This window comes from Diceros bicornis, chromosome 2, assembly GCF_020826845.1.
Source record: "Diceros bicornis minor isolate mBicDic1 chromosome 2, mDicBic1.mat.cur, whole genome shotgun sequence".
NCBI lineage: Eukaryota > Metazoa > Chordata > Mammalia > Perissodactyla > Rhinocerotidae > Diceros > Diceros bicornis.
Genome location: NC_080741.1, coordinates 10,971,539 through 10,986,533, shown reverse-complemented (window position 1 = coordinate 10,986,533; position 14,995 = coordinate 10,971,539). Strand labels below are relative to the sequence as shown.

Genomic DNA, 14,995 nt, shown 5'->3' with positions numbered 1-14,995 from the left:
CTCCCCATGCAAGAAACTAGGTTTGAGGACCCGTCATTTGGGCACTGCTTCAAAAGGCACATTTATTCCAGTGGCAATTTAAATAAGTAGAGAAGGAGAGAATAAGATTAAAACCCAAACAAAAAAATAATAAGATGGAATACATTAAAGTAAACAGGAATCTGGGATCTATACAAACCACTGAGCTCCTCACCAAGTTTCTCCAGAGTCCCTAAGGTAGAATAATTCACAGTTGTATCATGACACACATAGGCCTTCAGAAAACACTGTTTAAAAAAGTAGTTGAGAACCCTCAAGCAGCTTGCCCTGATGTCCAGTTCAAGTGTATGCAATGCAGAAAGGCTGCAAAATTCAAAACTACGTGACAAAGAAAATTCAGTGCATTATCACAGGCTTTGATAAATTACGAAAAATCATTGTATATATTACTATTTAAATAACATCTGAGAAACATTTTGAAATAATTAACTTGTGTTCACATTCCATGCATTTTCTAGCAGGTTAAGCCCTGCGTTTGTGTCTTTGTGCCCATGTCCTACAAAGCTCCATTCTTTTGACAAATCCAAGTATTCCTAAGACTGAAATGGAAGTACTCAGGGACTTTGTCTACTTACCCTCTTTACTGCATACCTGACCTCACAAGAGCTGCTTGCTATTACCACTGGCACACAAGACGACTGGAAAATGGAACTGGTTTGGGGTTTTATTTGGGATTATATTCGCTGCCTTTGAAAAATCCCTGGATGTCACAGGATCTACCTGAATTTTTTCCAGGGGCAAGAAACAGTGGCTCTCTCCCTCCTGCGTGACCCACTTCCCTCTTCCAAAGCCCCGAGTGCACTGAGACCCCCTTGTTGCATTGGACTTTTCCCCTATGGTTTTGCAGCACCCTCCTCGAGCAAAGAAGGAAACATAACAAAACTTGAAAACAAACCAACAGCAACAACAGCAACTCCAGACAAACAGGTGGGCGAACCAGCAGCCTCCTCCGAGGCAGAGGCTCACTTTTTACTGGAGAATTCGGAGCTGTTTAGGAACTTCTTGATGACCAGCCCCAGACAGAGGACCAGGAGCAGCATGTAGCCCACGGTGCCCGAGAAGGTGGGCGCGGCCGGCGGCGCCTTGAGGAATTGGCGTAGGCCCTCCTCCACGTAGTACACCTGGTCGTAGATGCTAAGGAAAGTGAAGATGTGGAAGAGCTGGTGGCTGTGGCCGATGATGTCAAAGAGGCCTGGCTGGATGCGCTCGGGGATCTTGCTCACATTGAAGAAGGCGGCCACCACCAGCCAGAAGTAGCGGCGGTAGAAGTGCACGAAGAGCGTGGGGTTCTCGCCGCGCAGATCAAAAAGCCAGCTCTCGAGCATGATGGGGCAGGCCATGCTGAGCGGCATGATGAAGACGAAGGTGCGCAGCGCGAACGGGTAAGAGCACCAGTCGGTGCGGCTCTTGCAGCAGGCCACGGTGCAGGCCACGGCCAGCACGAAGGCCACGGGCAGCACGAGCGCGCGGTAGGCGGCGATGAGGCCCGTGCAGTCCACGTGCCAACCCAGGCTCTGCTGCACGTACGGGGTCATCACTCTGGCGTCCAACAAGCTCAGGCCCGGCAGCAGGTAGTAGTAGTAGGCCACCGTGCTGCCGAAGCCGTAGTAGCTGATGGACGCGTAGTCCAAGTAGAAGAAGGCGGCGCGCAGGCGCAGCGACAGGCAGCTGAACACGTGCGCCGTGCAGCTCATGGCGAAGGTCAGCAGCACCCCCGACGCGTAGCACCACAGCGGCAGCAGCCACGGGTGGTGGAAGGGCACGTCGCGGCCGCTCAGGAAGAACAGGCGGCAGAACTTGCTGAGGAACAGCAGGAGCGGGATGAAGTGCGTCCAGAAGTTGAGCGTCTCGTTGGTCGGCTTCAGCACCGAGGCCAGGCACTCCTGCGCCGTGCAGGGCAGCCGCCGGTAGCCCGACAGGATGAAGCACTCCACAAAGTCGTCGGGCACCTCGTCCCAGCGCAGCAGCGGCTTGGCCGCCGCTGGAGGGTCCCCGGAGGCGGACGGATGGGGGCGCGAGGCGGCCTCCGAGGCCGCCGCGGTCGTGGCCGGCGGGCCCTTTGTGCCCGCGCCCCGGGGCTGCAGGCGCCGCGGCATGGTGCCCGGGGCTTGGCTAGGGCGCGCACAGGCGACCTCTGGCGCCGGGTCCCGCGCGCTCGGCCGTCCCCGCGGGCCGTCGTCGGAGCCTTTGTGCACCCGCCGGGGGCGTCGCGGCAGGTTCAAGAGAAGACCTGAGCCTCCGAGCAGCCGTTCCTAAAAAATAAATAAATAAATAAATAAATATGATAATCAATTTACAAGCAGCGCCGTGCCCGGCAGGAGCGCGCAGGGCTCGGCGGCCCCTTCGCCAGGCTCCCTGCTGCTGGCTCGCGGCCGCCGGCGCTGCGGCAGCGGCGGTGGCAGCGCGGCGGACTGCGGCGGCGGCGGGCGGCGCTGCGGTGACTGGGCATCGCGCGGTGCGGGCGCCGCCGCCGCCCCCGGCGCGGGAGGCGGGGATGTGGGAGCCGAGGCGCTGGAGGGAGGGAGGGACCGCGCACCGAGGGAGGGCGGGGGCCTCCCCGGCTAGTGTTTCGCGGCCGCCACGGGGGATAGAGTTGTCCCCTGTCTCAAGTTCCGTACCATCCCCCCTCCCCGGGCCGCAGCAGCCCGAGCTGGGCCGTTAATGATTGATGCGGGGGCCCAAGGCTGCGCCAGCGATAAGCTGCGCGCGGAGAGCGAGGGTCCGCGCCGGGGTTCGAAACCCGACAGCCACGCCGGTGTTCGAGAGGACACTGGGCGGCCGCGTTCGCGGGGGGCGGGGAGCTGCGGCCGTGTGTGTGTGTATATGTGTGTATGCGCGCGCGCACGCGCGCGCGGTTCTCACTCTCAGCACCGTATCAAGCCTTAGTTATCTCTTTTCGACTAGCGGACTTATTCAGGTGCGTCACTAACCTGCCTTCTCCCTAGTTGTCTGTCCATACGAGTCGTCCCTAAACTGGCCTCCGCGCTCACCAGCCCTCGGGGGCCGCAGCTCACCCATCCTCGTGTTCTTGTGCCCTTAGCTAGGAATCTTGTTTGGAGTCCAAATTCCGACAACTCAGGGCGGGCTGCTCAAACTCTGCGTTTCAATGAAAATTTTTAGATGACGACGAGGTGATTCAGAAAGCCTCTAAAGATCTGGGGAGTTTATTAAGAAGGGGTTCCCAAGCAGAGCTGTGCCGAGTCAAAGGCTGATCAAGGGGAGGGCGTTGATGAGGGAGCACTTCGAGGAAGAGGTGCGGTCTAGCGCGAACTGAAAAGAGAACGAAGACGAATTCGTAGAGACTGGGAGGGGATGGCTTGGAAAAAACTTATGCATAATTAACCAGAAATACCTGGCAGGCTAGGCTGGGTGGCTGGAGGCCAGAAGAAAGGAAGACCATCAAGAGTCGAGAAAAACGGTTGTGATGCACTGCGGGGTGAAATTATGCCCTTGAGCCTTGTAAAAAAAAAAAACAAAAACAAAAACCTGTTTGGTCTAAAATGTTTGCCATTTCACAGAAGTTTCTCTTAGTGACGCCATGAGGGTGTGACTGAGGCTGACTTTTGTCATGGACCTGCAGTAGTACAGTGTTATGACGACAAGCACTAACTTTTAAGGGACCAGGCACTGTTCTAAGTGCTTCACAGTTTTTAAATCTTTTAGGTATTATTATTTTTCCCATTTTACAGAGGAGGAAATGGAGGCACCACAACCATAAATAACATCCCCCCTTGGTAGAAGGGGGATTTGAACCCAGGCTAGCTGCTTCTAGATCTCCTGTACTTACACCAGAACATCCAACGACCTGCTTTGCTCGAAGGAAAGTAGTAAGAAATGGCAGTCTGATTTAGCAAAAGGCTTTCGTTTTCAATTTATAAAGGAAAGGCTGCCTTCATCACTACAGCAAATCCTGTAAGTAGGTCAAGGAAGATTTACTTAGTAGTGGCTCAAGAAGGACTTAAGTTATGGATAAGAAATATTTATAACCAAGAAATCATTCAGTATTGTAAATGTGCAAAATTACTTAAGGGTACTAGAAACAGTCTCTTTAGAAGTTCAGCCTTCTCTCAAAAAATATTTTCCACTAGTAATTGACTTAGCAAACTCTTACACAATTAGGCCAAAGGTACACTTTGGTCTTGTGCTTTTCTGAACTACTGCAAATTTCTGATTAATGGATTTTAAACAAGTGAGTTTTTGCTGTAGTTACTTAACTAGTATTTTGTCTTAGTATTTTCTGTTTGCCCGCTGTCTATAGTCGTGTTGTTTTAAAGCAACACCTAATTTCCTTTCACATCTGGACTAAGGATCCAGGCTAATTTGTGAAAGGGATTAAGATTCAGGCATTTACAGATCAAGCCTAGGAATGATAAACCTGAATCCAGGGCGGACTAGAAAACAAATTTTTTTCATATTCTCCTTGTTACTCCACAAACAACCTGAACTGTGCCTGTAAAAAATGTTGATCCCATAATAATTCCCATATTTATCAACCACTTAGTTGCATAATCAGCTCACTTACATAATCAGGGAAAATATAATAGAAAGTTCACATCAAGTAAAATAATGGAATTGACTGTAAATGAATGTGCAAAAACTCTAGTTAGATAAAATAACATTTATCTTTATGACTAAGAGTGGTGAGACTGGCTGTAATAAAATATGATGTGCTTTAAAACACTCAGTATTTTATGAAGTCAAAAAATCTGTCGTAACGTTTCTTGTAGGTCTTTCAGAAAGCCTTTGTGATTTCTGCTTTTCTCTTTTCTCATACATCTTCCACCCCACAGGAGGCAGAAAGTCAGCTGATGCCATGAAGTGGTGTTCATGAAAACTCTCTGGTGCCAAACCAGACAGCTGTCCTTGCTATACCTTAACAAAACCAAGCAAAAAGGAACTAAGAAAACAGCAAAACTGATCTAATTTATTAAAATATAAATAAAATGAAAAAAAAAAAACCCTGGCAATATGACTTTAATTACTACCAATCTATAGAATTAATTTTTCTTAAGTTTTTTGAGATATAAAAATGTATTCCCCAAACCCTACACAGGCTGGGTTTTGGAGTTTAACCGCAGTAAACTCACTGCCTCTTGTCAGTGAGAAGCACCCGCACATCCCCTGGGCTTGGCTGAATGGGTGGAAGCTGTGGGCTGGCTGCCATCCTCTGAAGGTGCCCTGGAGAAAAGGCATCTCTAAGGGAACCAGTACTGAGGACCAGGTTCTTGACAGAGAGGAATCGCCAGGTATTACATTGGAAAGCCTGTGCCAGCTTTTAGAGGCAGAATCAGCTGGTTCTCCCAATTGAAAGCTTGTCAAACCAAGACCACACATGTGGTTTTCATAGTTTTGTGGAGGCTCTGTACATGCTGGTGCTGAGGGGTCCTGGCTGCAAAATGCAGTCATGAATTGGAACTGTAGCAAACAAGACAAATGCTTTTGCCCATGTGGTTTGCTTTGGTGATGTTCTTATAGACCAACTATAGGTTTATTTGTTTTTCTCTCTACAGTGATAAAATGAAGCATATATAAAAATGCCACAGCAAATTTGATATTTTCTAATATGGACGATGAGCTGTTTGTAAAACCTGCAGAAAAATATACTATGATATTTGCTAATAATACACTGTTTTTGGAGGAAATAATTTTTTTCCTAGTTTCATTTTTAGCCAAAACCAATCAACCAACCAACCAAACAAAACCCACTGTGGACCCAGTGCTTAACTGCACCCAAGACTCTGTATAAAGAGAAGTCTATAAGGTTCAAGCCCTCTCCTCAGAATATACAGTCTTCAATATAGATGAAGTGCTTCTCTTCCCCCAAACTGAAAAGCCATAACGTTATCATCAAACTCTTGCGGGTCAGCTTTGGTCACTACCAGATTATAGGGTCTGGGCTTCCTGATGGTGGAAAACCGTCTGACGGTGGCGTCAGGTGTAACTATGGCAACCGTGGGGGAAAAGGGCAACCGGAAGGCCAGGTAGAGGGCTGGAAGCCTGGGAGAGGGTTGTGGGAGATTGAGTTCTTATCTGGCACCATTTCTGCCTATTTACGGACATGGCGACAGGGTTCTCTTTTGAAGAAAAGCTAAAGGAGACTTGTTGAGGATGCTCTTGACTTTTGAGGTTCTATGCAAGGGGTGACAGCTCCGTACTCCCCTCTCTCCCGCAAGTTCGCCTGTTCTCTACCAGTGGTCTCTGAAGTGAGGTGCGCAAGCAGACTGATTAAGGTGAAGAATAAAATATTACAGCTCCTGGGGTCGGCCTGGTGGCGCAAGCTGTTAAGCGGGCGCGGTTAGCTGCCGCCGCCCCGGGGTTCGCCAGTTCGGATCCCGGCCGCGCACTGACGCACTGCTTGTCGGGCCATGCTGTGGCGGCCTCCCATATACAGTGGAGGAAGATGGGCACGAATGTTAGCCCAGGGCCAGTCTTCCTCAGCAAATAGAAGAGGATTGGCAGATGTTAGCACAGGGCTGATCTTCCTCACACCCACAAAAAAGTAAATAAAAATAACAACTCCTGTTTCAATAGATCTCATCCCTTAAAGTGTTTACACTCTGTGAAGGTTTTATAATACACTTAATATGTAGTACATGGAGGTAATTTATAAATAATATGTTGGGGCATGGAGGAGCGTCAAAAAGCTGGCTGATAAAGGGTGAAAGGTGAAAACTGGTTCTTCTGCCCTATATAGTCCATCGCTCTTGTTTGTCCGGCCTGCTTGCGTCCGCTCTCCCAGGTCCAGAATGGACTCCCCTTTCCTGCCTCTCAGGTCGCTGGAAAGGGTGTTTCAGGGTCACCATCTGTCAGGCAACAGTCCCTAAGCTCTGACCAGACCTGCCGGCCGCTTCAGCCCCTCCCACAGCTTCTCTGAGCCAGGATGGCAGTCTCCGTTCTGGTGTTCTGTCTCCCAATTCTGCCATTCCTGTTTCCTGGCTAGAAACATTTGTCTTCCTGGCTAGAAACATTTGTCTTCCGACAAAGGCCTGATTTACATGTTATATTCATCCTAAGGCAGAGTTACCGTTTGGGGAGGAGACTGTCACAGGCTGTTGCTTGTGTTTGGTAGGGCCTTTTAGGTAGCTTCTGTTTATTTAACTTTAGAAACAGTTACACAGCTCTGTAAGATAGATTATTGAGTTCCTGCTCCTCATTATTTATTGACAGCTTTCCTTGAAACACAGTGCTTTGCGCATAGTAAGCACTCAACACATATTTGTGATCGGAGAAATTCTTTTCAGTACTGTAAGCCTTTAAAAGATTAGAACTTAGAGTCCTAGAATCTTAGAATAGGGATGTCACTTAATCCTTTGAGTCATCTAGTCCAACTGCCTTCCCATGTATGAGAGTTGTTTCAATTTGTTGATCATATACTGTTTTTGGGTACTGGGATAGGCGCTTTACATATATTATCTCTAATTCTCAGAATTCCCTTGGCAGGGTAAATCCACTCTCCTCATTTTCAGACAAGAAAACAGAGGCTCAGAGGTGTAAAGCAGCTGGATGGCAGAGCTAGAGTCAAGCTTGACTAATCCCCAACTCCTCCTCTTTGCTTTACAGGGCTCTGCCTCCTGACAGGCGGTTGTGAGCCAGCCTTGAACATCTCTAGTAAAGGGACTTATCTCACATGGCCTCCCCTTACATTTTAAGTTTTTAAAATTGTTGTTGGAAAGCTTTGTAAATAATTAAATGAGCACAACTGATGAGAAAAAAACCACTGTTGCATCTTGGCCCAAGGCTTAACCGTAAGTGTTACTGAATGTGGTCACCAACTGGATCTGGTTAGAACGTCCCCACAAAGAATGATGCCAAATAAGCCGTGTGTGCATGTGGCTTATGACAGCTGAATATTGATTAGGCATGGCTGGAAGGTGCATTTCATGTAAAGAGCATTTTCCTGTAAACGGATAATATCTGTTGCTACCAGGGGGCTTGCCACATGCCAGATCTCTGCAAAGAGGCAAATAGCAGATTCCATGAATTCGTAGATGATCATTGCATTTAGTACATTATTGATCACAGTGATTGATTAATACAGAAAGGAAAATATTCTGCTATGATATCATGGCATATTTAATATCAAGGGGAAGACGTCTCAGTTACTGGGCTCTGTTGGGGCCTCAATTAAGCTCACTTGCCATTGGCTCCATTTAGTTTTTTTTTCTCTTTAAAAATTAAAACAAATTTTTTTTATTGAGGTATAATTGACCTCAATTATATTAGTTTCAGGTGCACAAAACAGTGATTCAACATTTGTATATATTGTGAAATGGTCACCACAGTGTCTGGTTAACATCCATCGCCATACATACTTAAAAAATTTTTTTTGTTTTCTTTTGATGAGTACTTTTAAGATTTACTCTCTTGGCAACTTTCAAATATGCAATATTGTATTATCAACTATAGTTGTCTTGCTGTACATTATACCCTCATGACTTATTCATTTTATAACTGGAAGTTTGTACTTTTTGATCCCCTTCACCCATTTCACCCACCCCCCAACCCCTGGCTCCGGCAACCATCAATTTGTTCTCTGTATCTATGAGCTTGTTTTTGTTTTGTTTTGTTTTTGTTTTAAATTCCACATATCAGTGAGATCATATGGTATTTGTCTTTCTCTGTCTAACTTATTTCACTTAGCATAGTGCCCTCAAGGTCCATCTGTGTTGTTGCAAATGGCAAACTTTCATTCTTTTTTATAGCTGAGTAGTATTCCGTTATCTTCTTTACCCATTCATCCATCTATGGGCACTTAGGTTGTTTCCATAGCTTGGCTATTGTAAATAATGGTGCAGTGAACATGAGGGTGCTTATATCTTTTTCAATTAGTGTTTTCATTTTCTTCAGATATATACTCAGAAGTTGAATTGCTGGATCTTATGGTCGTTCTATTAATTTTTTGAAGAATCTCTGTACTATTTTCGATAGTGGCTGCACCAATTTACATTCCCACCAACAGTGGGCAAGTGTTTCCTTTTCTCCACATCGTCACCAACACTTGTTATTTGTTGTCTTTTTGGTGTTAGGCATTCTGACAGATGTGGGGTGATATCTCATTGTGGTTTTGATTTTCATTTACCTGATGATGAGTGATATTGAACATCTTTTCACGTACCTATACATTTTGTTTTTTAATATAATGATTTTCCTTTTCTTTGAGGTACAATATCTGTTGGTTGAAAATATTTATCAACGTAATGATCTAGGTGCCAATCACTAAACTCATTTAAGGGTATAATATCTTATGCATATTGATTTTTTAAGAGGTATTTCAGTGATCTTATGTTCATTTTGTGCCCATTCATGTGAAAACCACAAGAACCGGGCGTTACCAATAAGAGTTTCCTCAGCACACTTAATTCATTTCCTCACAATGAGCAAGGAGCATTTTTTCTAGGAACATACTTATTCTCATGGTCACCCATGGCACGTTTCCTCTGAGCCTGTGTTGAGAATTCTACTGTCAAAATGCGTTAGCTTTGTTTTATTCTTCCCAGTGTTGAGTAGAGGTTATTAAATAAATCTATAGCAAGCATTCGGGAGACGGGCCCCAGCTGTTTCTTTAACAAGCAGTGATGACACCTCCCATGAAGAGAGCATCTGGTACTAGATGCTCAGGGCTGGAAGAGTAGAGGAGCAATTTGGGGCACAAGAAAGAGGAGTCGGAATCACCCCTGTTCTCGCTTGTAGGGGAAGTGGGTCCACAATGTTTGGACGCAACCACCTTGTGATGACTTCTTTAATGTAACCATTCTGAAACAAAGACATTTCAGTGCTGCTTCAAACACCATTAATCTTTCAATGTTTTTACTTCTAAGTAATGTGCTAGACGGACACCCGCACCCCACCCGTGACCCCCACCCTGTGAGGTCAGGGAAGGGGTGAGGGTTGAGCAGCGTCTGGCAAGCACAGCTCATAAAACTAAGAGTCGTGAGTCAGCCACACTTGTTTGTCTCAAGGAGAACAGTCAACCCTGGGTTATTTGTTTGTCTGTCCCTTGGCTGGCGTCTCACTTTCTCTGATTTCTCCTTTACCATAACAATGCCCAGGCTCACTTACTTTTAATTAACAAATAGATTTGAATGCTGGAGGGTGGAATTTACTTTGTTTTTTACTTTGAATTGCATGAATGGCAGCTCCTGTATTTTGGAGGATTCCAGCTTACGCTAACGTACTTTGGAGGATTCTGGGCTTACACTAACGTGCTTAATCGGGTCTGTGTCGGGAGGGATGGGGAGTGGGAATGGGGCGGCTGGAAGGCCAGGATTCTCTCTCAGGCTCCCAGCTCCCGTCTGCACTGGCAATCCTCGGTTAACATTTCTAACAGGCCCTTCAGCAATGTACATGCGTTCTATCTACTGTCATCAAACTCCTTTCTCATAAACAACCACTTAGGGGAGACAGGCTGATCCGGGTCAGTAGATGTTGTCACGATACAACACGATTCGATGCCTTGTTTCCTCAAATTATTAATAAAATTAAAATAATATCGAATAATTGGATGTGGGCTTGTCAAAACAATAGATTTGTAAGACATTTTAAACAATTCAGAAATAAAGGAGAAAATGAAAGTCTTGTAAAGAAGGGTATTAGACATGGAAGAATGGGTGAGGAAAGTCTATTTTTCTTGGGATTTTTTTGCAATTTAAATAATATTAGTGATGTTACACTTATGCCAAGTCTCTTTTGACTTTGCTGTGCAGGATGTCTTGCCTCCGCAGAGAGACGCATGGTACAAATACTGTAAGGGAAGGAATAAAAGGGGGGGGGAGGAGAGAATTTCTCTGTGTGTGATGGGCACGGAAAAAGCCAGACTTAAGTTTCCAAATTGGAATGGTATTGTCAATAGGGCTGATGTGGTTCTTAAATTCTACCTCAGCCTCATGGCTGATGGCAGAAAATCACTGCTCCAACAGGGGCGAGAGGGGAGCCCAGTGGAGGGGCTGCTCCAAAATCCTGTCCCATGTGGTTGGTGGTTAGTTCACTTAAGGAAAGGATTTTTATTCTAAATCCCTAATCTTTTAACACTGAGGTTGCTCGTCATCACTCTCCCTCATTCTATCCTCTCTCCTCTCCAACCACATCAGCCTTCCTGCTGTTCCTCTAAGTCCCAAGCATGTGCCACTGGGAGAGGCTTTGTGTGGCTGTGCACAGGCTGTCCCCTGCACAAGGGCCTGGCTGGGGGAGGGCAGGGAATTCTGATAGGCAGCCTGTAATCTGGCAGCCACACTCTGCTGAAAGGCAGCCCATAGTCTGCCAGCCATACTCTGAGCCTAGGCATGGCTGTCGGCCCAGAAGGGCTACCTTTTCCTGATTCACTGGTGGGCTGACGGCTGCCCCAGGACCCTTGCACTTGTTGTTTCTGTCTGCTTCTGCCTCCAGTGCTTTCCGTCCTGACTTTCCCCCTTCATTGAATTCTCTGCTCAACATCACACCTCTCAGAAAACTCTGCCACCTATTCTATCTAAAATGACAGCCCCCATCACTCTCTGCCTCTTCGCCTTGCTTTATTTTCTTCATAGTTCACTACCTGACATTATAATATATATCTATTCATTCTTTCTCCCCTAGTGATATGTAAGCTCTGTGAGGGCCGGGTCTTTGCTCGCTGCTTTGTCCCCAGGACATATCAGAGTGCCTGGCGTGCAGTAAGCACTTAATAAACATTTGTCAAATGTTTTAAAAACACTCCACCCCGAGGCTTTCTAAGCCCAGAGTTAGGCTTGACTCAGAATAATTGTATTGACCCTGCTCAGGTAGAATCTTCTCTAATTAACTGACCTCCATAACCCAGAAAAGCTAAACCAAAAATAGAAAACACAAAAGCTGTTGGCTGTGAACCTTGGTGACAAGGGCAGTGGGTTCTGCACTTCAGAATCAATCACTTGGGGATCTGAACAACACAACAAAACCAGAAAATGATGCGTGCACTCCCACTCCAGCTGAGCCTCTGGAAAGAGGCCTGTTCACTGGGTGGGCTAGTAGTTTATCTGGAAAGAAATGACATATAACATGGGCTCTCATGATGGGAAAGACTTACAGTGCTTTGACTTGAATTTTAAAGGTCAATTCTAACAAAGTAGTTTGTATCAAAGAGAATACCTCAAATCTCTTCTATTAATAGCATCGTTTAGCACCTCTGCAGCTCAGCAGAGACTGGTTAGGATTCTGTCTCACCATGGTTTCACCTTAACTGAGACAGAGACGCAAATGTCAGTTCAGATATAGTGCCACAGAGGTATAAAAAATTCACACCCTCTTTGCCTATGGTCTGAGTTTTTAGAACTTAACAGATTCTCCTCCTGAAAGTCTGGTTTAAAAATGCTTGGTGTTTTGCAAATGTCGTAAGAGCTTCTAAGAGCGCTGCATACTAATTTTTGAGCCACTGGTGAGAGCGCAGTGGAGCATGCAGCTGCAGAGAGAAGCTCTGGTTTACACAGAGACCTGGTCCCCACTCCCGGCACTAACACTTGGGGTGGCCTGTCTCGCTGGCACACGCATGGCCCTGCGGCCAGCCCCGTTTGGAAGAACAGAGGGAGCAGCCAAGCGTTGGCTGCCTGCCATCATGTTTGCTGAGGGCCTTCCCCACGTGCCCTCTCCTGGACACGGCAGCTCCTGAGGTGCCAAGTGTCCTGCTAGCCTCTCTCGGGGAGTGAGGCTGACGGCAGAGTCCAGCCAGCCCTGGCTGCCGAGACTCAGGAGGGAGAACAGCTCTGGGAAATGCGGGTTCAGGAGAGATGGAGGAGACTTGAGTTCAGCATCAGTAACTGATGGGTTGAAGCTGAATTTTAAATGTCTTCCATCTTGATTGAGGTTGGATTTCATTTCATCTAATGTGTTTAACAAGAAACTTAGGAAAGTATAGTCTTGTATTTTCAGAGGGGTGATTATATATGTGTGTGATGACACGGGAAGGTTGCCCCTGCTGGTAGTTCCTGGAAAAGAACAATTTGTGCCTTCCTGCCTGAACTTTTCAGGGGTTTATTCCAATTGCAATGCTTCCTCTTATTTGCATTCTGCATGTTTTCTTTGGTGACAGAGCCTATGGTGATATTACTTAGCCCTGGGTGCAAAAACTACATCCAGCTGTATTTTCTCCTTCCAGCCCTTTCTGCAAATTCAGAGCCTGTCCCCAGAGGACCTCCTCACTGCTAATCCTGAACCCAGGGCAGTGGCCAGTAACCTTTCCACCAGGACTTTCCCCACATCATATGGGTAGGAATTTATATTACAGGGCTTAAAATTGCCAGCTGAGAGCAATCTATCAGAAAGCATTCTCGGGGCAGGCCCCGTGGCTTAGCGGTTAGGTGCGCGCGCTCTGCTGCTGGCAGCCAGGGTTCGGATCCAGGGCGCGCACCGACGCACTGCTTGTCCAGCCATGCTGAGGCCGCATCCCACATGCAGCAACTAGAAGGATGTGCAACTATGACATACAACTATCTGCTGGGGCTTTGGGGAAAAAAAAAGGAGGATTGGCAATAGATCTTAGCTCAGAGCCTGTCTTCCTCAGCAAAAAGAGGAGGATTAGCACGGATGTTAGCTCAGGGCTGATCTTCCTCACAAAAAAAATAAAATTAAAAAAAAAAAGAGAAAGTATTCTTGTCCCAAATGTGTACAGAGTCCTGTGCTTGTTTCTTCATGTGACGACTGGGGAAAGTTTGACTGTGGTGATCACCTGTGGCCCTTTCTCCTTTTCTCCCCCGTGAATGGATAACATGCCATGCGGGCACCTACGACGGCCCGTCAGTGGTCCCTGGGGTGAAATGCGGAGGGAGGGCCTTTGGAGACCCTTGTGGCCATTTCCCTAGCCCCTTCTATTCCTTCCCAGTGGGCAGCTTTTTCAGTCCAGTCCCCTCACTTTACAGATGAGGAAACCAGAGCCCAGAGAAGTGAAGTCTTGTGCAAGGCCTTGGGTTTCTGACTCTGTCACATACCAGCTGTGTGACCTTGGGCAAATTGTTCAACCTCTCCGATCTGCAAAGGGAAACCATAGTGTTTTCTTGCAAGGTTGTTGTGAAGACTGATGTATAAAAAGTGCTAGACACAGACAAGGTATCAATAAAAGGTAGCTGTCACTGTTATTCCTATGCACTCCCCCCCCCCCCCACACACACACCTTACTCGAGGAACAGCAAACCCAGCCACCATATTGCAAAACAGACTGGCTTAAGATGGTACAACTTTCAAGGATGTTTTTCTTTTAGGAGAGATCCTTAAAAATGAAAAGCCACTGAGATACAAAGAGATGAACTTTAGTAATGGAGAGGACATCCAGGTGCAGTCCAGCTAAACGCAGTGGGACGGGTTAAGCGTTAGGAGAACAGCTCCCCCTGGAGGTGTTGGGAGGCGAACAGACGGCATGAAGACCCGCGTGGCGGTGTTCCAGGCACGCAGCCGGCCTCAGCGAGGGAGCTGTGTTCAGGTGATGCTGTCTGGTTAGACCGAGGAGGGGCGGAGTACAGCCACCAGAGACCCGGAGGGTCTGAGATGCAAGCTCGCAGGTCTGAGTAGCTGACGTCGGGTGATCTGTTAGGAGGTGCTGGGGGCTCAGAATCTGGTCTCAAGTTGAGGGCCTAGAGAGGCGGGAAGTGGGGCAGCCTGGCAAATCCCAACATGCAGACAACTGCTTCTGCGCCTCCCTTTTCAGCCAGGCCCGAACGGGTTGTGTCTGTTGATATGTCAGTTGCCATTTATTCTTATTTACATGAGTGTTTTTTTCTTAAAAATAGCGAATTCTAGGGAAAAAACTAATTAAATTCTAAACCATTAGCAATATTCTAAATTCTCTTCTAATCTTTCTTGATATGCCTACGGATGTTTCATATAATTATAATCCACGTGGGAATTCCATTTTATGTTCTGTTCTAAATGTAGCTGTTTCCGTGAATTAACATAGCACACGTCTTTTCCTTTTTTTTTTTTTTTGGAGGAAGATTAGCCCTGAGCTAACATCTGT

The 14,995-nt window shown here is 46.8% G+C and overlaps 1 protein-coding gene across 1 annotated transcript; it reads right to left on the bottom strand.

The window, feature by feature from the left end:
* Positions 1-875: 875 nt before the first annotated feature.
* PAQR9 (progestin and adipoQ receptor family member 9) lies at positions 876-2,150 on the bottom strand. The gene has a single exon (XM_058548972.1). The coding sequence runs from the start codon at positions 2,133-2,135 to the stop codon at positions 1,002-1,004; it is 1,134 nt and encodes a 377-aa protein (XP_058404955.1). The 5' UTR covers positions 2,136-2,150; the 3' UTR covers positions 876-1,001.
* Between the last annotated feature and the right edge of the window lie 12,845 nt (positions 2,151-14,995).

What these genes read in the sequence shown, in the direction of transcription:
- PAQR9 (XM_058548972.1), bottom strand. Translation starts at nt 2,135, where the DNA reads ATGCCGCGGCGCCTGCAGCCCCGGGGCGCGGGCACAAAGGGCCCGCCG.